At 50.4% G+C, this 23,804-nt stretch overlaps 7 protein-coding genes across 7 annotated transcripts; 3 read left to right on the top strand and 4 right to left on the bottom strand.

The window, feature by feature from the left end:
* Positions 1–945: 945 nt before the first annotated feature.
* Positions 946–2,577, bottom strand: H6S33_000939 (uncharacterized protein; the record flags this gene model as incomplete). Its single annotated transcript, XM_044832371.1, has 2 exons — positions 946–1,686; positions 1,738–2,577. The coding sequence occupies 2 exons, from the start codon at positions 2,575–2,577 to the stop codon at positions 946–948; spliced, it is 1,581 nt and encodes a 526-aa protein (XP_044700498.1).
* Positions 2,578–3,969: 1,392 nt separating this feature from the next.
* H6S33_000938 (uncharacterized protein) lies at positions 3,970–7,991 on the bottom strand (the record flags this gene model as incomplete). Its single annotated transcript, XM_044832370.1, has 9 exons — positions 3,970–4,113; positions 4,226–6,282; positions 6,336–6,906; positions 6,956–7,293; positions 7,357–7,402; positions 7,505–7,678; positions 7,735–7,746; positions 7,854–7,891; positions 7,934–7,991. 9 exons carry the CDS (start codon positions 7,989–7,991, stop codon positions 3,970–3,972), a joined length of 3,438 nt encoding a protein of 1,145 aa, XP_044700497.1.
* Positions 7,992–9,011: 1,020 nt separating this feature from the next.
* On the top strand, positions 9,012–9,848 carry H6S33_000937 (uncharacterized protein; the record flags this gene model as incomplete). Its single annotated transcript, XM_044832369.1, has 1 exon — positions 9,012–9,848. The coding sequence occupies one exon, from the start codon at positions 9,012–9,014 to the stop codon at positions 9,846–9,848; it is 837 nt and encodes a 278-aa protein (XP_044700496.1).
* A 2,920-nt stretch (positions 9,849–12,768) lies between these two features.
* On the top strand, positions 12,769–13,892 carry H6S33_000936 (uncharacterized protein; the record flags this gene model as incomplete). Its single annotated transcript, XM_044832368.1, has 4 exons — positions 12,769–13,043; positions 13,103–13,210; positions 13,272–13,323; positions 13,380–13,892. 4 exons carry the CDS (start codon positions 12,769–12,771, stop codon positions 13,890–13,892), a joined length of 948 nt encoding a protein of 315 aa, XP_044700495.1.
* Positions 13,893–14,801: 909 nt separating this feature from the next.
* On the bottom strand, positions 14,802–16,434 carry H6S33_000935 (uncharacterized protein; the record flags this gene model as incomplete). The annotated part of the gene is made up of 7 exons (XM_044832367.1): positions 14,802–15,227; positions 15,478–15,795; positions 15,863–15,935; positions 16,018–16,094; positions 16,162–16,181; positions 16,302–16,334; positions 16,428–16,434. 7 exons carry the CDS (start codon positions 16,432–16,434, stop codon positions 14,802–14,804), a joined length of 954 nt encoding a protein of 317 aa, XP_044700494.1.
* Positions 16,435–18,998: 2,564 nt separating this feature from the next.
* On the top strand, positions 18,999–20,084 carry H6S33_000934 (uncharacterized protein; the record flags this gene model as incomplete). The annotated part of the gene is made up of 1 exon (XM_044832366.1): positions 18,999–20,084. One exon carries the CDS (start codon positions 18,999–19,001, stop codon positions 20,082–20,084), a length of 1,086 nt encoding a protein of 361 aa, XP_044700493.1.
* A 1,161-nt stretch (positions 20,085–21,245) lies between these two features.
* On the bottom strand, positions 21,246–22,655 carry H6S33_000933 (uncharacterized protein; the record flags this gene model as incomplete). Its single annotated transcript, XM_044832365.1, has 3 exons — positions 21,246–21,592; positions 21,654–22,366; positions 22,447–22,655. 3 exons carry the CDS (start codon positions 22,653–22,655, stop codon positions 21,246–21,248), a joined length of 1,269 nt encoding a protein of 422 aa, XP_044700492.1.
* Positions 22,656–23,804: the final 1,149 nt, after the last annotated feature.

Genomic DNA, 23,804 nt, shown 5'->3' with positions numbered 1-23,804 from the left:
AAACCCACCAAAACTTAATCCCCCAGACGCTATCTACACAAAACAAAACGCCAAGAGAAACCCTACCCCTACCTCTACTCCACCCCTACTACTCTCCACATTATCCCCACCCATCCACCCTGCCCGCGGCCGCCGACATTCAGCCGAAGGCGAACGCCGTGCCCGCGCTGCACCGTATCGAGTGAGAGGCCATGATTCGCTGTAGGTGTGGATTAACCAATTAACCATCTGCCCCCGCTTTTGAGGAGCGACAACCAATACCATCACCCCTCGCCATCACACCCATATCATGATACGAGTACTATCAAGAACTCCAATTCAGTTGTGATATATGTATTACTCCCTTCCCCGCCCCTCTTCTAGCTATAGATCTACGCCACCACCACCCCACTCCGCCCAAAGTACAGTCTAGCTATTCCTCAAACTACCAAAATCACCAGCAGCACCCTCCACGTCCACCCTCACTCCCCACCTCACAAACAACAACAAAAGAAACTCAAGTTCAAAGATCGCAGCAGAAGAGAAACCCGTTATTATTACAACAGCTATACTATACAAACGCTAACCAAACCCCCGCTAATTAAAGCCCGTCCCGTTCTATATATATGCAGCAACTTAACCCAAGAGCTACCAACACCCATCCCACCCCCATGACAAAAGAAAAGAGCTGTCAACTAGTACACAAATAAATGAAAGTGGGTGGCAGATATACCGATCTCCAAACAAAAATAACAGACCAAACCAACCAGCAACAAAGACGACTAAACAAGCAGTGCGAGTACGAACGAATACGCCTAAAGTATGCTACGCTATGCTGCATCAAAAAAAGAGAAAGAAAAAAAAGAAACCGCAAAAAACCACAAAAACCGAAAATAAAAAGGGAATCCCGCAATTTCACAGATTTAAAACCTATAATAGATAAGGGCCTCATCCTACCGAATTGAACTAAACCGTCTCTCTCCCAACCCGCGCTTCTACTCCCACACCCGGATTTCCTTCCTCCTCTCTTCCCCTAAAGACGCTCTCCAACCGGCCCCCCAAGCCCTGTACCAGCTCCCTACGCACCTCCTTCGCGAATCCCTCCGCAAATACGGCCACATTGACCTCCTGGCTCGTATACCAGCTTGCCCTGTCCCCATTCGCGCTGCCCACCACTGTTATCCTCCCATCAATGATCATTGCCTTCACATGGCTTTTGACCGCCCTATCCATCAACCCACCGCCGCCGGCCTCCTTCGCAGCCCCCGTATAATACCACACCCACAGCCCACGTCCCCCACCCCCGCCCGCACCCCTCTTCCCTTCCGGCAGCGCATTGGCAACAACCCTCTTCACCAATCTCCTTACGCACCACTCCGTGATCCCCGCTCCCGCCGTCGTCACAACCTGCTCCAACGTCATCATCCGCCTGCAAGTCACCAGCTCCACCACCACGCCCCTGCGGACTGCCGCCGCCAGCGCATCAATCAATGGCTGCGAGGTCAGATTCGGCGTCTGTATATAGATGCTCTTCTGTGCCTTCGCAACCGCCAACAGCAGAAACGCATTCTGCGGCGTTCCCATCGGGTCCTTGTGCGCCGGCGGCGCGGGTAAGAAGTGCGATATCGGTGCTGGAAAGCGCGGGTGTCTATGGTGCGGCTGCGGGAGAAATAATGTGGGATGTGTCAGTGCCGGATTCGTCGAGAACTCATGCATGCGCACCGGCGCGGCAATGGGTGTAAGATCTTCAATGCCGACACGGCCTTTATAGCTGTCGCCCATCAGCAGCAGGTCCTCCTCGTCGTCGTCCTCAATTCTCGCCTCCTCGCCGATGCCCCATACGCCGCGCCAGAACTGGAGAAATGTGTCTACCACCGCACCCTCAAAGATGGTCGCGGACTCACCCCAGACCTCGTATGAGATATTGGCGCTAGGTAGCACGAGGACCTTGCGGTCGACGATACAGAATTTGCCGTGTAGCACTGAGAACGGCAGATAGAAGATACTCTTCACAGCCATATCGAGCCCCTCCAGCTCGCGCGGGTCGGGTAGCCCCATGGATGCCCATGTTGATGGCGGATACTCCTTCCCCTTTGGTGTCGACGGATGTCGGAGCTTCTGAAGTAGCCCCGAAGACGAAAATCCGATCCTCACCCGGATTCGGCCTTTACCCTTTGCTAGCGCGGTATCAGAGAGTGTCCTAAGGGCGTCTGCAAAGACCGCCCGCGACTCTGACGCCGCCCAGAAGCATGTTACGAAGAGGACCTCAGTTGTAGCAGAGGCAATGATTGACGACAGGAGCGTCGTCACTGAGAGACCCGTGCCCACATGGAACGATCGGGGCGTTGATGAAGTTAGCAGCGAGGTTAATGAGAGGGGTGTATCAGGTGTGCGTCCGTCCACGGGGGACAGCGTGCTAATGAATTCCTCGCACAGTGAGCGGTCGGCCTCAGATAGCTGTGTTGAGTTTACGGAGGAGAGGTGCTGCTCGTATGATTGGAGGTGCTCTGAGTCTGGGGGGTGAGAGAGCGGGTTTGTGGGCTGGTAATTTGCTGATGAAGACGAGGAGTTACTGTGGAAGGGGAATCGGAGTGACATTGGAATGGGTCTGTGTTTGGGCCGTTTAGTTCCTGTTTTTGTGTTTCTCTTGGGTCTTGCTCCTCGTGATGGCGATGATAGTAGTGATAATGGGAATGATGATAACAATGGTGTAGGTATATTGAATGCAAAGTGCAGCAGAGCAGCGATCGAGTGCAGAAGCAACGAGTGTGGTGGGGATGGCAATGGTGATGGTGATGGTGGGTATGGGTGCGTATTAAGGTAGGGAACAGGTAGAACAGGTGAAGGCGAAGGCGAAGGCGAAGGTGAAGAAGGTTCACGGACGCGTGTGTGATTAATTACATCCATTCCGATGCCTACCACCGTTCGGAACACTCTATCACGCAGCTAGCAGGTCTGTGCCGTATGTCTTTTCCTGTCTCTCCCTCTCCCTTTAGCTAGACATTCTTCCTCGCTCTCTTCGTTCTCCCTATGGACCCTCCTTCCTCCCTTCGTTGGTTGTGTCTGGCTGGCTCTTGACAACGAACAAATCTGGTGAGACTCGACGGGGATTATGCGAGGACAAGGACGTCATGCCAAAGCAGGCAGGGATAAAATTGGTACCGGTCGTAACAAGCTGCAAGCTATTATTATCGCGGGAGCTGCAGTACCAGAAAGTACTCTACTCTCGATCTAGCTTTCACCACCACCTACATATCTCTGTACATACACTCCTTAACTACCACATCCAACAACAACAACTACATGTATGTAGCACTGGGGCTTGTTATCTGGTGCCTCGAGATATAGTTCTCCAACAAACCCGCAGCTGTGCAAGTTCCCTGGCCCCAACAATAATAACAATACTCAAGTTTCAACCCTTCCCGCGTGCGCCACAGGGGGGAAGAGACATGAATGGCTTGGCCCTGACTAGAACTGACGGCACAGCGACATACCTACACCTCTACGGTCTACTCTACTACGTGTATGCACATATGATTGCAATCACAAACAGACAGACTCACGAGTTCTGGGAAACACGTAGGTGGGTGGATAGGTGAATATACGACAGAACAGAACATGTAAAACTAGTATACAAGACCAAACCAAACCACCGACCACAGATATCCTCCCTCACCCTCACCCCCGCCACCTCGCCCCTTTTCCTGCAAGTCGCTGCTACTACTACCTACTACTGCGTGTACCTACCCGTACTAATGTCCACTTAAGTAGGACTTACCACCTTGATACCTCCCACCTAGATCCTTACTGCACACCGATAAAACAAGGAAAAGAACACACAAGAAGAAACAAGTAAAAAAGAATATCAACGCCTCCTCCCTACAACTCTGCCATCCTACAGGAACATCTAAAAGTAATTTTTTTAAAAAAATCTATACCTAAGTGTGCATGGCCCATTCCTCCCAATCCTAATTATGTCCTACCCCCCTCTCACTTCTTCTTTGACTTGGCCCCCTTCTTTGACGATGCTGCAGCAGCGGTCGAAACCTTGGAGTCCACACTGGATGCCCTGCTCGTCGCCGCACTCGTAGCTTTGCTCTCTGCCCCCTTCTTTGCCTGTTCGACGGCCTTGTTCTGCGCACGCACCGGACTACGTCAGCACGGACCTTCTATTTTTAGACCCCGGGAGGGTTTAGTCTGTTTGTTAGTCTGTAGTGGTGGGGGGCCGCGTCCGGCCAGAACGTACCTTAGGGGGTCTCCCCGGCAACTTCCCGTTCGTCTCCGCAGGAACAACCTTCGCCTCTTTCGCCGCTCCCGCCGCGCCCTTCCCCTTCTTTGCTGGCGGGCCGCGCTCCTCCTCCTCTTCCTCCTCCCGGTCGCGGCCCTTCTTGGGTTTCGCGGTCCCGGTAGTGGTAGTGGTGCCATTGGTGGCCTCATTCTCAAACTCGCGCATAACGGTCATGATAAGCGTTGTGCAGCGGCGTGAGATCTCGAGACTCGTTCGGCTCAGGAAGAACCAGTCGAAGCGGAACAGTGGGCTCTCTCGAATCTCGTCGCGGATCATATCGTGCAGATTTTCGGCATCGAGGCCAAACTTGTCCAGGTGCACGAGGAGGAAGCGGTCCTCTTCCTCGGTGTAGATCTTCTTATTGGTGGTAGAGACAGAGTAATTGAGTTTGAGCTGCTGGAGGGGAACCCGGTACATCTCAATCTTCCGTCGGAGGAGCTTCTTTTGCTTGGTGATCTTCTCGGACTTGTCTTCGCCGGCTTCAATTGTGGCAATGTATTTCTCCCAGCTGGGCATTTCCTTGTAACGGTCCCAGAAGACCTTGGCGTACTCGCGCACTTCTTTCTCGGTCTTGCTCTCGATGTCGGCGGCGATAGCGGAGATGCTCTTTCTTCCGTATTTGGCAGATAGCTGGATGAAGGACATGAAATCTTTCCGGGACCAGTTTGAGAACCCTTGCTCGCCCAGGCGAGTCTTCTCTTCCTGCTCTGCTTCCGTGAGTGGCACGGCATTGTCAATAGTCTCTTGCTCTTCGATACGGGCAGCTTCACGCTCTTCAAGTGTGTCTTCAGCCCCGTCGCGGAGGACAGCCTTGTAGCCCTGTTGCTTCTTGAAGTATGCAGTCTCCATCTCCTGGAGCTCCACCAGTCTCTGAGGATAGAACTGATGCTCATGAACAGATACCTGTTTTGGAGCTCTAGGGACTTTGGGCTTCGTGTCTGCCTGTTTGCTGCCCTGTGTCAGGACCTGACGGTAGTAGTTATCAATACCGTAGCTCTGTTCCTTCCTCTCTCTCTTGGCGGGGTTGATCCAGTTCGCGCCAATGTTTGTCTTCTTGACCGCAGCAAAGTTCTCGCCGTTCCACTCGTAGGCGGAGTCACTAGTGAACTTTTGCAGGTCATCGAGTCCTAGTTTAGCGTATCTTGCGTTCAGCTCCTTAGTACGCTGTTCACCACGCTCAAGGATTGCGTTGATATCATCATCGGTCATGTCCTGTGTAATCTGATTCTCCTTGTCCTTGCTGTTTTTGAAGACGACGTCTGCACCGTGCTGAATCATGGATAATAGCTCATCCTTTGATGCGGCGGCCTTAGTTTGTAGCTGTGCTCGAGACTGCTGAATAACGAGCTGGTCAAGGCGGAGCTTCTGGGCAGCACGCTCCAAAACTTTCTCTTCAATGGCGTTCTCAGTGACGAACCGGAAAACCATCACCTGCTTGGTCTGGCCGATACGATGCGCACGGTCCATAGCCTGGAGATCCGCCTGAGGATTCCAGTCTGAGTCGTAGAGGACGACAATGTCTGCAGTTGTCAAGTTGATACCCAAACCACCGGCTCTGGTGGTAAGTAAGAAGATGAATTTGTCGCTACCGGGCTTGTTATAGTCGTCAATCGCAGCAATGCGGTCCTCGTGGGCAGTAGAACCGTCGATGCGGCAGTAGTTGTATTCTCTGAAAACACAATAATCTTCAAGGATATCAAGTTGACGCGACATCTGAGAGAAGATGAGGATCCTGGATCCCTGTGCCTTCATACGCTTAAGGAGCTTGTCAAGCATGACCATCTTTCCGGAGTTATCGATGATATGTTCATCGGTGGTGTATGGGGGGCCGGGCTCAGCACCTTCAAAAAGGTACGGGTGGTTACAGCATTTACGAAGTTGCATGACAATATTCAGAAGACGAGTTTTAGATTCACGCTTACCACCGGCACCATTAACGGCGTCAATATCCTTCTCGAGAATCTTCTGGTACCATTTAACTTGCATTTCGGACATGCCAATGTAAACATTGACCTCTGTAAGTTGTCAGCATTTGTCACAGTTGTGGTGAATAATTGGGTAAACATACCCTTCTTTGGCAGCAAGCTCTTCTCAACATCGCTCTTGACACGACGTAGCAAGAATGGTCTAAGTACTTTGTGTAGCTGCTGAACAACCATGTCTTGGTCCCCTCCCTGTGTTTCGAACCACTGGTCGAATGCGCTGGAGTCACCAAATACATCAGGGAGCAAGAAATTAAGCAGCGCCCACAGCTCGTGGAGGTTGTTCTGGAGTGGTGTTCCGGTAATAAGAAGACGGTTTCTAGAGTTAAAGATACGGATAATCTGCGCTAGGGCGGACTCCTCGTTCTTGATACGGTGGGCTTCGTCGACAATAATGTACTCCCAAGCGAACTTCTTCAAGTGTGTCTTCTCTCGCAGAATCATCTCATAGCTTGTGATCATAACATCAAAATCCTGTGTTAGAACGCGCTCGTGGATAAGCTTTGCACGCTCCTCCTTGGTTCCCTGTAGTACCAAGACGTTGACACCGGGGGTCCAGTGGTCAAATTCTCGCTTCCAGTTGTCGAGTGTAGATTTTGGAACAGTGACCAAATGAGGCCCATTCACGCCAGCAACATGACGCAGATATCCAAGGAACTGTCCGAATATTAGCTTCTGCAGAAAAGATCAGGAAAATGGAGAATACCGAAATTGTTTGTAATGTCTTTCCGAGACCCATCTCGTCGGCCAGAATACCGGAAATTCCATTCTCGTGTAAGGAAATCAGCCAGTTCAGACCGGCAATCTGGTAATCTCTCATAGTGCCGCCCTTGACGAAAGGTGGTGACTCTGTGAATAGGGTTGCAGCCTCTCCTTCGCCTTCCTCGTCCTGGAGGAGCTCTTCATCCTCTTCCTGCTCGGTACGCCGGCGCCTGTTTTCCGCAGCTGACGCTTTCTTGCCCTTTGAGTTCTTTTTCTTTTCTTCCTCTTCAGCTTGGATACGGAGATAGTCGGGGTTGTTGCCCATAAAGTGGCGGAAGAGATCTGCGTTGAGGAACTGTCAGCCACGATGTATTCTGCGAGACAGGTGTTAAGGGCGATGATTACCTGTCAGACCAAGGAGGTAGCGAATCCTCTTGGTTGAGTCGTTTTCCTAAGCCAAAAAAGTCAGAACTGCACGTTGTTCGGACATCCACTTTACGCGCGTAGGAATGGAACTAGTAAATGCCACAATTCACAAAGAGTCGAAACGTACTTTTCTCTGGTTCAAATTTTCATTCTTCTTACCGAAAGCCTTCTTTTGCTTAGATACCGCGAACGATCTGCGCCGTCGGCCATCTGCTGGTGCCACGGACTCATCATCCCCGTCGTCGTTTTCCTCATCCACCTCCTCGTCATCACCATCCTCGTCTTCGTTTTCGTTTTCCTGCTATCACAATATTAGCTTAACACCACCACTCCATTTCCGCAAGAGCTGCTGCATACGTTATCCGCGTCCTGAAATTATAGTCGCGCTTGTAAGCTATCGATATAACATAAAATACATAGCACAGATGCTTCCAAAGCACTATGAGAAAAAGGATTTGGAGTAGCAGAATACATACATCCATAGAAACATCACCGTCATCGTTTGCCTCGTGTTCTGAGCCGTCAGTTGTGGTATTAGTAGTAGCTGGTGCATTACTTTCGTCCGCCATCTCCGAGTCGGGGAGTGAGGCTCTGCTCTCTCTATTCTTGACCATGTCTTCTTCTCGCGCGCTTTCCTCTCCTGGGTGATATATATTGGAGTTTATAAAAATTGGATTGTGCGAAGGTTGATAAGTGGGCTCGCAAGGGAATAATTGGCAGGTTGGTGTTGAGAGGAGGTATGGCGAGGGAAGAGAAGGCAGGCAAAGGAAACCCGCTGTACAGGCACTATACCTACTACATGCACTTCTACAGAATCCAAGCGCGTCGCCGAAGATTATTTCCCACGCGAAACCCTCCCCCGCCAAGCCAGTCTGAGACCGCTTAGTCATCATTGCTCCTGAAGGTGGCGCTACAGAATTTGATAATGACATCGACTCCGTCGCCGAGAATCTTCTAACCGCCGTTTTCCTGCTCCTTCATCTGGTATCACTCAGATTTCTCGGCCTCTCGGGGGCTCTCTGGGTTTCTCGGGACTGTGGATCCCTACCAAAGAAAGGTCAATCATCGGCCAGCCAGGATTACCCTACTGGCTTAGCCTACTCTATCGACCTGCAGGCGTCACTGGACCTGTGGACCTGACTGGACTGACACACCATCGACTGCATTCGCCCTCTGGCCTCTGTCTGTCTCTCTGTCCAACCTCTGATTTTCGGTTGATCATCCTTGGTCGTGGTTTGGTTTGGTGTCATTCAGTGTCACAAGGTTCGCCTCCTTCTATTTGTGTTCTTTGGCTATTACTTTCCTGCCTATAACTCGTCCATTCGATTTAAACCACCAGTAAACTTCACCACGACTCTCGTTTTCTGCCACCTAATCTCATCGGGGCACTAGTCTACTCCTTCCTTCGTTTGACACCATCTTAGTCCCAATTTCCACCCACCTTTCTCATCACAACCCCACATCCCTCTCATTCTCATCTTCCTCACCACATCACACCATCGCTGCACACTGTTAATACCATTATCACCTATAGAGTGTGTCGATACACACTTCATACAGCCTCGACTACGATTTTGGAGAATTGTGTTTGTTATACAAGCACCCCTTCACTTACCAGAACAACCTTCGTCCAAATGGATTTGACATCCCTCTCTTCAACTCTCCCCCGCAGCAACCCCTCCAACGAAGACACGGATCAGCTTTCTTCAACCTTGCTACTAGCTGCATTCAAACAAACAGCCCTCTCGGTTACGACCCTCTACAAGACTGCTGCAAATGAGGCGGAACGCTCCCGCCGTGAAGGGAGGGTAGAGGGCTACCAGGATTGCATCGATGATCTACTACTGTTCCTGGAGAAGGTTGAGGGAAGGTGCGACAAAAGCTCACTAGAAACGATGCGGCAGTGGGCACTATCGAGGCGAAGGAAAGCCGGTGGCACTAGTAAGTCCAAGTCCAGACGCGAGGACCGGGAAGAAAGTGTCGACAGTGAAGAACTTCCTACTATCGACAATAATGTCGAATCTGTCTCTCCGCAGCCTCAGCAGCAAAATAGTCCATCGGCTCCACAACATTCGGCAAACAATTCGCCTCCCAGGCCTGTAAAACCACAGCCGAGCGATGTGCTCCAACAAACCCCGGTGTTTAGCTTCCGTGCCGATATGGACCTACCACGACACGTACCTGCACAACCACGCTTCGACAATAATAGTTTTGAGGAACTCCCAGACACAGAACTTTATTCGCCACCCACTTCTCCAACACTATCAGCTCACAATCCAACCATCTTCCAGAACCGGGCTGGTTCTAATACTACCAACCCTCCACCATTCCGTCTTGGTAGCCCCACATCTACTGGAAGGCACCCGCAACAACGTGCTGGGAACAAGAGGAGGATTGGAACCATGGCAGATTTCTTTGATTTCCCTGGAGTGGAAAAGATGCAATTCGAAAGCAAGAGGAGACGGCACTAGTAGTCTATTGAGTGTATAATTTGAGGCTACGGGAATAGATACGAGGTCGTGGACACAAAGCCAGATAATTATACGAAATACACGAAACGATAGGTTCACTTGAATTGATATTGGAGGATGTATGTATATTCGATTTCAACGTGGCGGCAGGCCGCGAAGAAACGAACCGGATCATTGTCTATTTGTTCTTTTCTTTTCTTTCCTTTTCTTTCTTCTTTTTTTGTGTTGCATGTCATATTTGTTGGGTGCTGGGAGTCGATGGGTCATTATTATAGATTTGGGGAGGTAGCATCTTGTTGTTTTTTTTCAGAGAAAAAGGAAAGTAACTTGTTTGTGAGTTGGGCAGAGTGTTTTTTCCATTGCTTTCATCGTTATTCTCAGACTTGGGGATTATTGTTACTCTTTAATAACCTTCCGGTTTGTTTTTTGTTTGTTTTATTGTTTGTTCTAAGGGACTTAGAAGGAAGTTGGGGGAGAGGGGGGGTGTTTACTACGCTGGCGTTATTTCCTTTCGGTTTTCATAGTAGCTAATCTACGTGGCATATGTATGTCTTCATCCACGGTGTTTTTGTTGGTATTTGAGAAGAAGGAATTTTCTGTTGATTCCGTTTTATCCTATCGATTGCGGGGGTGTCCGATATTGGTTGCAGGTGACGACATATAAGAATTTTCTTTCAAAATTATCCATCATTCCTTTTCTCCCCTTGCTAAGGAGGAAGAGATGATGAGGGTGCATCAGCTGCTTCCCGATGATCAGGCAGAATTTAATTCTACCTACATACAGAAATTGTAGGAAAAAAACGCCGTGGGCCTTCTGGAACGTTCAAGTCACTTCCATCGACAGCAGTCACTAAAAGGTCTTTTTTTTCTTTGAATCCCCTGCACGTTGCAGGACTTGGCTAGTCTGGATGGGGATAAGCGGTTCGATCGCGTGGTTGATGGGCATTGGGCTGGGCTTGGGATCTTAACTTTAAATGAACTGGACTGCAGCACGCATAGTGGGATGAGGGCGCAGTGGTTTGCTTTTCCGAGGTTGATGGTGTGTGGGGTTGTTGCACGAGGTCATTGGATCATGAGATATCACTCGTAGTTATCGAGCTGCCCAAATAGCAGTCTACCGAGGAGGTTCCTTGGAGATATGCACCGAGAGTGCTAGAGCGAATTAAGAGTAGTAGTATTAAAGTCTTCGAGTGTTTTCATGCTCGTGCTCTTGAAGAGCGAGTGGTCAGTGATGGTAGAGAAAGTCAGTAACGAAAACCAAAATCTATATTAGAGAATTGATATATATATATATATAATGGGTCGGTGTAGCATCTATATTATAATATATTAGTAGATGGTTGTGATATTAATAGATATTCTTTATTATTAGCTCGTACTACAAAGGACTTTTGATTACTTATATGATAGTGCAAATTATAGTATGTAAATAAGATAATATTTAATATAGGTCTTCTCCTCCTCTTCTTTCTCCTCTTCCTCTTCCTTTTCTTCTTTACTGTAGATCTTTTGGGTGTTGTTGAGCTTTCTTAAACGCGATATAAGACTGTATAATCTCTGTATATATAAACACTTTCGCCCTTTCTTATGCTGCTGGTAAAATCCCACATTACGATCCAGCGGTGTTTACACAGGAACCTTTAGCCCGTGGTCATAGTCCGAAACATAGGACTTCCAACGAGTTCCGTTACGATACCCAAGACCGAAGCCCCCAGGGTATCCAGAATCAATACAGCTATCACACGCTTGAAACCTTGAGTTCTCAGGAATAACCTTCTACTGCTCGTGGCTTGTGAGCGAATGTTGTCTGTTAGTGGATGGTTGGGAATAAAGGAGGTGCTGGCTTAATGTATACGTCATACAAAAAGCTTATGGCTTCCTATTTCTAAATGTGCTGAAGCAGCAGTGTGAACGGGATTTGACGTATTGAGTCAGGTTCAAATTCCACAAGCATATATTATAGAATCGTGCACCTCTCTACATCTCACCTTCATGACGGACTTGCAGTAGTGAAATCGGCAACCCTAGGCACTTTCTTAATTGCGAATCATGTAATCGCTGCCCATAATCTAGTAAAAGCGACTCGTCCCTTTCAAAAGAAAGTACATTCGGCCATCAAGTTAAAAAAAAGGCCTAATAGTACACTATCAGTCGCCATGGCCCAGTTGAGGCGCGCCAACGTTATGCCCGGCGGCTGATTAATCTCTTCGCAACTGTGGTCATGGTTGGGCTCGTATTCCCAGGAAAGTCGCCCAAGTGTCGGGCCTTTTTGTTGTTTTATGATTTGTTCATTTTCGCCCCCCTCCCCTCATGTTGTGATATGGCCGGCCTTATTGTAGCCCTAGGGATAACCATGTGATATTCACTCTTGTGATAAGCATTTACTCAAGGCGCCCTGATACTCGAATTAGGCTGCATTATACGATTTGCTACTACAGGAAGCAACATTGAACACACTCACAGAGCGGTTTATCGCCGAGTGATATACCGTGATCCATCGGAAGAGAATCGAAGCCATGTAATTATTACCAAATTGTGAAACTTGACAAAGAACTCAAGGGACTAGCCCTATGATAGAAAAAGATTTCATGTCACGCCATCCCCGCAGTATTATTTCCCTTTCCAAACACCTCACCTTCCCAGTCAGTCAATGGAACTGGAACCCATGCCAATTCGCAACTCGGCAACTTCCCATTCCTCCAAGCCCCCACTAGCCCCAAAACAGCCCAAGATCTACACAGCCGGAGCCTCAACCTTTTTTCCAACAACCAAACACAAGCCCAGGGGTTCACTCCTCCCTCCCTCAAAGTCACGAAACATCGCCCAGCGCCGCGTGGTGGGGGAAAGAAAAAAAAGTACCGAAAAAGAAAGCCAGAAAGCAGCACAGAAAGTCACTCACTTCCAATAAGAACAGCTAATAATGGTCGTATCGATACGCCTGCCCGAGAGCAACAGTACATACTCCCGAAAACGCCGATACAGCACACGCTTTTCGCGGAAGCTCCTGGTTGTCGCAGTTACTCTGCTGTTTGTGCTCCTTTTCTGGCTGCTTGGCGGGGATGCGACGGACGACGACGACGAGCCAACCGCGTGGGACCTGGGTGAAGTGAAGAGCGGGTTGACAAGTTTGGTCATTGTGACTTGTCATGCGGTGTGGTTGGGTGGGAAAGCTGCTGGAGAGGATGAGAGCGAGTGGTGGGTTGGTCCCCCCTTTTTGGGTGTTGGGATGAGCTAATGGGTGTGGGGCGACGTAGGGCTATCAATGATTTCCAGAAGGGCGAGACCAGAACGTTTATCAAACATATCGAGGCCGGAGTTTCGATTGCGTTGCAGAATCCGGAGACTCTGCTTGTTTTCTCGGGGTATGTTTTATCGTGGAATGGTTGTTCCCTGCGAACTCCTGCTAACTGGTTATCTCTCCAGCGGTGAAACCAAAGCTTCAACAGGCCCCAGAAGTGAGGGTAGCAGCTATTTTGTAAGCCCTCTATAGTTATTATAGTAATTAGAAGCTCTAGACTAACGCCCACCTAGAATCTAGCTGCAGCCCGCGACCTCATACCAGCGGACCTCCTCGCACGAACCACCACTGAGGAAAGCGCAATGGACTCGTATCAGAACGTGCTCTTTTCAATCAGCCGCTTCCACGAAGTAACTGGTACCTACCCCAAAACCATAACCGTCATATCCCACGAATTCAAGCGCGAAAGGTTCCAGAGGCTCCACCGGGAAGCTATACAGTTCCCGGAAGAGGCGTTTACCTTCGTCGGGATTGATCCAGACTGGGCGGACGAAACCAACACTAACAAGGCCTCGATTTTGGAACACGAGGAGTCGACCAGGGCTGCTTGGGGGGTGGATCTGTATGCATGCGTCGAGGACGACGAGTTGCGTGAGAAGAGAAGGGGCAGAAATCCGATGAGGAGGTATAATGCATATTCCATTAGCTGCCCAGAGCTTGTGGGACTGTTTAGATGGTGCGGGCTCGACGAAGGTACTGGAATAACGACGAGGCTTTATCCAGGAAAGCTACCGTGGTTGGACTGATAGAGATTTTCTTTTCTTCATTTCTTGTGCTTTTTAGAAATATACCAAGGACATAGAGCTTGTGGCTTTGTAATAAGTAGTTTTTTTCTTTCTTTCTTACTTTTCTTTCTTTCTATCTTAACTTTAGATTCCGGGATGGGCGTTTTAGGGCGTAACTCAAAGCTTGTAGACTGCTATTAATATTAGATATAGCGTGGCCGCGTCTTAGTACTATATAACTTGTTGGAGGACTTTATTGATAATAATAATGCTGCATTGGTCATTGAACAAATACGAGTCAACTTAGTACTACAGGCTTTTGTAATACGGGTCCACGTGCCAGAGCTGTGGCATGCATAGTGAATGTTTAGAATTGCTATGCTGGTCGAATCAGATCAGTTTTTCCTTTCTGTTTAAACGGAAACCCTGCTCTGATTGCTCCCGTTCACAAACTCATGGTTGCTATTGACGGTTGCTATTGACGTCATCATTTGCGGCTCTCCTCTCTATCGTTGTCTTCAAAAAAATATTTAGACTGGTGCATTTTTTACGATAACCTATTTATAGTACCGTGCGAATTATGAGCGAGTGACATTCTATGAATTAATCCTAACGTGTAAATTTTCGCCATTACTTGGATATTAAGATTGCCAGGAAGGTATCAAAAGCTTTTTATTCACTCCTATCATTGTACATTTACAAAAACAGGTATGCACACACGCCTATATCCCCACCGCCGCCAAATATTGAAGAGTTAAAGGAAAAACAAACAAGCCAGACATAGAGGAAGGACAAAGAGAAAAGAAACCTAGAAGAGCCCGATTTTTGAATGTTTTTTTTGTGTTTTAAATTTCTGAATTTGATTCACAAAAAAAAGAAGGAACCATTGTTTTATTATTTTCAAGTTACTTTTTTCATTCAACTTCCCATCTAAGCCCTGCTCATGACGCCCCAAGCCCTGATGATGTTGTCTGTGTAACCAGCAAACAGGGTCTGTCCATCCGCGCTCCAAGCCAATGAAACACACTCCGGGTCGCGGCTCTTTGAGCCGGCGGTGACGAACTCGGGCTTGAGCTCGTCGACCTTGGACTTCTTCTCGAGATCGAAGACAATGATGGAGCTGGCGGTGGCAGCGCACAGCCAGTAACGGTTGGGGGAGAAGACAAGAGCGTGGATCTCGTCGCCGGCGTTGAGGGAGTAGAGGTGCTTGGACTCGTTGAGATCCCAGAGCATGGTGGTTCCGTCCTTTCCACCGGAAGCACAGAGAGAGCCGTCGGGGGAGATGGTGACAGTGTTGATGTAACCGGTGTGACCGATGTGGTCGGTCTGGATGCGGCAGGAAGCGAGTTCCCAGACCTTGAAGAGAGATATATGTTAGCATGAAGAGCTCTCAGACGAATTGGTGCTGATAGTGGGTATAAAAATGGGAGAGAGGAAGTGTATCATCAGTGCGTTGGTGATTGGTTGTCTCATAGACTAGATGGGTCTCTGAAGTAGCAAATACTATAAAGTTGCATAGCATCCTTTGATATCTCCGTCTCTTTTCGGCGCAATTTGGGGTGTATGGGGTCTTGGCGATTGAGGGGGCAAAGAAAAAAGTACAAACCTTGACCAACTTGTCCCAACCAGCAGAAACAATCACAGGGTTCTGGGGGTTCGGGGAGAACCTGACGCAAGAAACCCACTCGGTGTGACCCTTGTCGGTGATGGTGAACTTGCAGTCACCGAGGGTGTTCCAGAGCTTGATTGAACGATCCCTGGATCCGGAGACGATCTGACGGTTGTCGGCGGAGAAAGAGACGGAAAGGACGTCACCAGTGTGCCCGACGAAGCGGCGGGTGGTCTGACCGGTGGAGAGTTCCCACAGACGGAGGGTGTGGTCCCAAGAGGCGGAAAGAGCGTAGGCACCGTCGGAAGAGATCACCTGTAGCTCTCTGTTAGCAAAAAAATCCTCCAATTTCTTTCTACTCAATAGTCGGAGGTGAACATACACAGTCGGAGACGATGTGGGAGTGACCCTTGAGACTCCTCTTGGGGACACCAAAGCTTCCCTCGTCACGGGTGCTGCAAAAATTCATCAGACAACTTTCTGAGAAAGGCATCCTCCAGCTGCAGTGAAAACGAGCGAGAAGCGGATATTTCTTACAGGTCCCAGATGATCAGAGTCTTGTCACGCGAAGCGGACAAGAGCATGTTGGGGTTCTCGAGGGAAGTAGCGAGGGACTATTTCGTTCCATCTCAGTCAATATCCATCTCCACATTATGGCATCGAGGGAGAGTCTCTTCTTACAGTGACCCAGCCGCTGTGCCCTGATATTCAATATCCAAATTAGCATTTCCAATTCTAGAAGATTTCCCAAGGAGCAGCCAGCATTTCTGGAGCTTAATTCCCTCCTCATTTCTTCCACCGGAACAGCGTGTTCATCCTACCTTCAAGGGTCCCGCGCAAAACCATCTGTTCAGCTATCATACCCCACCAATCGACGTCAGTATTTCGTTTCGTCTGTTTCCCATTTCCATCCTCAGCATCTTAATGGGGGGTGAAAAAACACACACCACTCATGATGACTTATAAAATTGACCGGAGAAGAAGTTGAATAGGGTCGTTAACTTCGTGGTGGTTTCGTGGGTGGACGTGAGAAATTCGTTTACTGACGGGGGAATCGAAATGTCTCTGCTGGGTGTTGTGTGGGCGTCGCTCATGCCAAGACACTACAAACTAAGCAGGATTGGGCCCGTGTGGGTAGGAGATTGGTGGTGGGCTGTGACTGTCTGGACTTCAGGGCCAACCCTTCTTTATCTTATCTTATCATAACGATCGATCCCGCTGATTACAACACCCCTAACCCTAGGATTAATATTTGTTTGCACATCATCTCACTCGGGTGCCACTGAATCCATAGCCCTGTTTGCAGGGATCACTTCCAGCACCAGAAAAGGAAATGGTCGGAAGAAGAACCATAGTAGAATGTGGTTTCAACCAAGCTGAAATCGTTACATGTGCATAACTGTGTCTTCAAGTCCCAGCCCTGTCTCACGTTTCATGTCGGGTTCATCACTCCAGAATCATTCGTGAAACTTTATTTGCGCTGCCGAGGTTTGCCGTAGTAAGAACATGGGAAATGTGAAAAGGGGAGGGGAGATCAAGTCGTTGATATACAATTAATTTCACGGATTCGTGCACTTACTTGGCCTAGGCTAAATGACACTTGTTGCAGTTATGGTACCGATACGGTACGGTAAGGAAGTGCAAAGCAGAGGAATCGAGGCAACCGCCACATCTTATTCTTATTTGCTAGCAGGACCCTGATTACTACATGACAGTAATTAAAAATAAACCGGATAAGCGATCTTCCCTCGCACTGCTCTGCCCTAGTACCACGGTAGAATTGCAATGTAATGTAGAGCCGGCCACAGATAAGAAATTATCATGGATTACTTCTTGCACATCCATTCCCATCTTTAAACCCAGGTTGCTGTTATTTTACTTGCTACAAATGTATCCGGCTTCCTTCCGGGGGCACAGGAGTTGTCACTTACCTCTGCGGCACGGTTAATGGCTACCTATCATAACTAATCTTGTGCTCCTAGGGTAGAAGAGCGCGAGAACAAACGTGCAGGCGACCAAAAAACAAAGGAAAGGAACGCTGTAATGCTGTTCTGTTCATAATAATAATTCAGTGTTTCCACATTGTCGCATCCCTCCGGGCAGGAATAAAGTCTTCCTGCAGCTGGTGACCCACCCCCCGTCTCCTAAACCCTCCCCGGATAATCCTGATCAGCAAGCAAGCAAGAGAAAGACTCCATGCCCATACATATAGTAGGTGTATCTCCACTCACATATGTGCTCTTCTCTACTTTACAGTGGAGTATCTCTGCGCAGAACGACAGGGTTAAGTAGGAGCACATTTTGGGATTAGCAGGAGTTGTTGCCCGTATCGTATTTATCGCGCGGCTGAGCTGATTTCTAGGCGGGCGAAGCTAGCCGTGTTTGGGGTTTGCTAAGCATCTCAAACGTCTGTCTCGACACCTTTGCGCCCACTAAATCCCCCAGCTATTTCGTAACAATCCACAGCCCACACCCATATTCTCTGTGCGACATCGACGGCTGCACAGACATGGGTGGATGGATGGATGTTGGAACGTCTCTCACCAGTGCCGCTGAAGTTCTTCACTCTTGGATACTACATACACACAGCTGATATGTACTGACTGAGCAGTGGTAATAATGGTGATGTTGATGGCAGTGGCTTGCATCGTGGGTGGTATTACTACATACTCTACATTCATGAAGAGAATGGTTGAGAAGTGGAGATGAGGAGACAGTGGGTACCTATTTGTAAAGTACATGTATGTAGCCTGTACCACCATGGCTGTTATGTGCGAGTAATCAAAAACTGTAGTGCTTACATCCTTTTCGCCAGACAATGCATAACCCCCTCCCCCTACCTCGTGGTTTCTATTTACGAACCCATTACCCACATAATTCACAGACCAACTCAATTCGAAATCCTAAGCCTTACAAGTTAATAGCAATATCGATTGCCGTCCAGTGTGCTTCTTCACCGGTACCGCAACTTCTTCCTCTGATCGTCGATATGTCACAGTGGAGAATAGCAGGATAGAGGGAGACCTAATAAGCTGTAGCAGGTATGGACATGGCCGATGACACCTTTTGTCTCCCCCCCCCCCCCCCAAACTCCTCTTTCCTTTCCGCTTCTTCCTTCGCGCCTTTGTTGCTTTTTTGACACATCTGTGCATCCAGTCAGGAGCCTTTGCTGTCATTGTGGCTGGAATAACTATTGGTTATCCTCCCAACGCCGCTGTATCAGTCCACCGCCTGCTTGCCTGCCTGCCCACATACGGTACATGTACGACACTGTATTTGGTGTGTGTATGACCACCGCAACCACCCATCTCTGATCCTGTTGCTCTTTTCCTCCTCCTTCCTCCCTTTCTCCCTTTCTACCCTCCCTCCACTACCACAACGTATTTCTCGACGATACCTTTTACCCTCCCACCGCCCCCTGCTACCGCCAACGAGGGGATAGCGAGTGAGCATTGTCTTTGTCGAACTATACGGCCTGGCTAGCGAGCCGGAGTAAATAATTAACAGGAAAAAAAAATATGCGACCGGTATCAATATTTTCAGCCACTTTGTGCGGCGTCCTCTGGGTTTCGGCGGGTGTTATCGTCGGCGCTGCTGCTCAGGACCCCGATGCAACCACATCAGCAGAAATTACAACTTCTGCACCACCGATTCCTGTTCCAACAGATTATAAATTGGAATGTCTAGCAGTATTCTCAGGCCAGCTAGGAACTCCATGCCAGGAATACTGTAGGGGCAATGGTGTGGAGAAAGCCGCTGCTGCTACCGAGGCATCTTGCGTAAAATCACAAGTTCCCACCGAGTTAGTTACTGATGGAATGACAACGGCCGCCATGGCCACAAGAACTATTATAGACCCAGTTGCCCTTACAACCGCAATAATAACACTCGCAAATGGGATGCCATTGTATGTAACTACAGTGACTGAGCACTACAACAGTTTGGCTACAAAAACGTATACAAGAACACGGGGCGTGTCAGATTCGGCGGTTGTAACAGGTTCCCCCTCAGGAACCGCTCAAGGCACTGGCGGGGTCTCCAGTTCCGTCATCGGCCTCATCCCCGCAACAGTAACTGCGGGTAGCGACGGATCCGCTGCCACCAGCGGCGCTACCCGCGCCGCATCCTCCGGCGGCGGCAAGTCCAACGCCGGCGCCATAGCCGGCGGCGTTGTCGGCGGAATCCTCGGTCTCCTGCTCATCATTGCCGCCGTATTCTTCATCCGCCGCCGCAAAAACCAATCCACACCCCGCGACGCCTTCTCCTCCCTTGAGAAGAACCGCGGCGAGAACTCGCCGCAGTCCACAACGCCGCAGATCCCCATCACCTCGTACGACACGCCGCCGCAGCCAACACGAGGAGTGGCGCTGGAGCAGCCGTATCCGGTCGAGTCGCAACGTTCGCTTATTGGTTCGTACCCGCCGCCGCCCGCGGGCGTGGCGCCTGTGAAGCAGCAGGTTGAGGTGGATGAGGATGGCGTGAGCTTGAGGAGCCCGACCCCGCCGCTAGGGGAGGAGGATGTGGGGAGGGGAAGGGATTATGTGCCCAGGTTGCCCATCTACCATAGAGGGAGCGATGAGACGCCGAGGGGACCGGCGTTATAGGGGGATTGATAGGGGGCCATGTCGTTTCTGTCGCTGTTTATGTTTGCGTTTTTTTCCTCGCTGTAAGTGCAGACTTTTTTTTGGTGGTGGTGGTGGGTAAAGATGGGACGAACTATGGGCCAGTGTGGGGGTTTTAGTGGGATGGGTGGTGGGGTTGGGGGATGGGAGGAAGGCTGTTCATTTTTTATATATATATCCCCTCCTCTTAACATGGTATCCTCATCGACTCACCTCACCTCACCGATATACCGATACCGATACCGACATAAAGCGTGCACTGTGGCTAGGGAGAAGGCGTTTTATTTTTATATTTATTTTTTTGGATCTTCGGATGTATTTATATTTCTTGACTCTCGTTACACTTTATTTTTATTTTACTTCTTCTTCTTGGGCTACAAACAGAGGTGGGGGGATCATGATGATGATGGTTTGGCATGGGTGTGGTTCTTCTAGTGGTAGTATTCTTTTTGGAGGTTTGGAGGTTAGTTGGTTGGAGGGAGGTGGGAGGTTAGAGTGTTGGAAGCGGGGGGGGGGTTAAAAAGTAGTGCTGTGCATGTGTGGGATGTGGTGTGGGTGGGTGGGTGGTGGTGGTAATTCTTTTTTACTTTTATTTTTTTTTTTGATGCCCCGTTTTTGGATTGTCTTGTATCGCTCGCTTTTTTTTTTATATTGGTTATTGGTATGTAGTAGTTACGTATTTTTGAAGGCTGCATGTGTGTGTGTGTGTGTGTGTGTGTGTGTGTGTGTGTGTGTTCTGTGATGATGGTGATGTAGAATGGTTTATAGTTATGCTGTTCTCTACTCGGTTTATGGCTGAACGATGGATCTACAAATATCTGTTATTGGTGTGTGGTTGGTGGTTGTGTCTTGGTTGACGTTGATGTGGTGTGGGAGACAAAAAACATGCATATCAAATCATTTCCCGCTATTATTGGTGCACTAATGTAGTTAGTGCGCTGCTAGCTCCAGCTGCAGTTTTGGTAGCGGCCGTTCTGCCCGGAATGTTAGACTACTACACTCCTCTCCTCTCCTCTCCTCTCCTCTCCTCTGCTTTACTCTGCTCCACTCTGCAAACTGCTCCAATTACCCTCTCTATCTATCTACATTCTCCCTACCCTACCCTACCCTACCCTACCCTACCCTACCCCCAACCAGTCCACCCTATTTCTCCCCCCGCTTCCCCCCCCTCTCCAGCCGCCCCAGCGCCTCCTCGGCCCTCTCCACCCCCTCCGCCATCCCCAACCCCCGCGCCAGGCTCGCCGCCTCCGCATACCGCCGCCGCGCCGTCTCCTTGTCGCCCAGCATCTCGGCGAACTCACCGAGGTTGTATGTGGCGGCCACGCAGCCGGTGTCGCACTCGTCGGTGCGCGCGGGCGGCGTGATGGTGTTGGCCAGTGCCAGCGCCTTTTCGGCCCATTTGACGGCGGAGTCGGCGATGAGCTGGTGGCGGGTTATGGGTGCGTGGGGGGGTAGGGGCTGTTGGGCGAGGGAGGTGGAGAGGTTGTTCACTGTTAGGTGTTAGTGTTGGTGTGGGGGGGGGGGTGGAAGGGGATGGGGGAGGGGGCATACTGATAACAACCGCGTGACAATCCCCCCTCGGCGCCATCTCCAGCGCCTGCAGCAGCAGCGGCGTCGCCAGGAAGTGCTGCTCACGCTCCAAATAACAGGCCGCGAGGCTCTCCAGCGCCATGCCGGCCTCCTCATCACTCAGCCACTCGCCCTCATCCACCACCACCACCCCCCCTTCCCCCCCCTCCCCCTCCCCCTCCCCCTCCCCGCCGGCCGCACCACCCTGCTGCCGGCGCTGCCGCTCCCGCAGCATCGTCTGCACAGCCCACACCAGCGCCTCCTCCGCCTGCGCGCTCTTCTCCCGCCCCATATACAGCTCCCCCAGCTTCAACCCCACGCCCACGCCCCTCTTCAGCAGTCTTGTGCGCTCCGGCCCGCGCGGCAGGTCGTTCGCGCCGGCCGCCACCTCGTCGAGCACATGCTCGAGGACCGTGGCGGCCTTGTCGGGCAGCCCGTGCTTCTCGAGGAGACCCGCGAGCTCCAGCTTGATGCCCGTGACCTCGTCGGAGAGCGGCGAGAGCTCGTGCAGCGTGCATTGCTCGAGGGCGCGGCGGAAGTGCTTGATGGCGGGCTGCGGCTGGTCGTAGAGGTTGTAGTAGAGCGCGCGGCGCAGCTCCTTGGCGACGGGCGCGGGGTAGTTGTGCATGGTGGAGGAGATGAACCTGAGGTAGGTGGTGTAGCTGTAGAGGGCGATGCCGATGCCGCTGCTGGCGCTGTGGGGGGGGGGGGGGTTTAGCTGGTCTCCTGCCGCTGTCTTGGGGTTGGGGGGTATGGGCGGGGGGAGGGAATGTACAGCAGAAACGCAATCACGGCCATGGTCTGGTTCTTGCCCCAGCGGCCTTTCGGCACTTCGTCGCGGATGGCCTGGCGCACGTTCTCGTACAGGTGTCTTCGTGGAGCGGCGATATTGACGGCGGGCACCGCAATCGCAGTTGGGCGTCTGGGTAAAGGGAGGCATTGCGGCCGCCTCGTTGCGCAGCGGAGGAGCGAGCGGGCGAGCATTTTCCTGCGGCTTTGTGGTTTGCGGTCAATTGAATGGTGAGAGAGCTTTGGGGGGGGGTGGGGTTGTTTGCTGTGACGTCGTTGGGCATGTGCATGTGGTGAGGGGCTTGGCGGGCTTGGCGGTGGGATGGGAGCTGGGCGGATCCGACTCGATGCTGGGGGCGTCTGGGGGCGGGCGGGCATGAGTCGTCTGGAATTGCACTGCAGTGTATGGAGGTTTCCACGAGTGGCTATATCTACGTACCTATATCGATATCTATATGTAGCGAGGTTAATTGTGGCAGCATGCGACGTTTCACGACAGAAGCGCCGTGAGGGATGTCTACCTATCGACGGTCTGTTCTGTGTGTGTGTCCACGGCAGCATCTGCTCTAGAGCACGCACAATGGTTGAGTTAACTGAGGAGCGAGTGGTGCCGACTATGTACTGGGATAGCCTGGCCTGGCATGGCACACCACGACCGTATACGTAAAACTCAAGATCCAACGCCGTCTGTGCCAGATCAGAGACAAACAACGCACTCCATGCCCAGTATTTGGGATCCCAATCCCAGATCTGGAGCAGCACCGCTGAGTCCGATCGGGTCTGTTTTCTTTTACGATAGGCTCGACCTCGACTTCGTGAAACTGCCTCTACTCGTGGGCTGGGGGCGAAACTCGGGCTTTGTAATAAATATATTAAAAAAATATATATATATATAAAAGAAAGGATCTTTGGTTCCAATTGGGTAAAAATACAGGTAGCCTTTAATCTGTCGAGTTACATGTATGCATGACCAAAAAGCTCGAGCAACTCGATAACTTGCTCGAGCTGTGAACTCGACTCGTCGACTACACTACGCTCCAGAGCACAAGCACAAGCACAAGCACAAGCACAAGCACAAGCATGTACTCCAAGCCTCAGGCGCACAGCCAGCCGTAAGTACTACACGCAAACCAGAACCTACCGTGCTGCTCTACGCTCCCCGGAGCCAGAGTCAGGATATGTAGTGTACATCCCTCATCCAGAGTATATCACCGCTGCTCTTGCAGCCGCCATAGGCTTACCTGCGTGCACATATACATACCAACAGAAGCTGTGTCTGCCAGTTGATGTGTGATGTGCTGCTCTGTGAGTGGGGTGGGGCTGATGGGATGGCCGAGTGATGGG

The sequence above is a fragment of the Morchella sextelata genome (assembly GCF_020137385.1).
Source record: "Morchella sextelata strain SCLS chromosome Unknown scls_1, whole genome shotgun sequence".
Lineage (NCBI taxonomy): Eukaryota > Fungi > Ascomycota > Pezizomycetes > Pezizales > Morchellaceae > Morchella > Morchella sextelata.
This window is presented reverse-complemented; position numbering and strand designations above follow the sequence as displayed.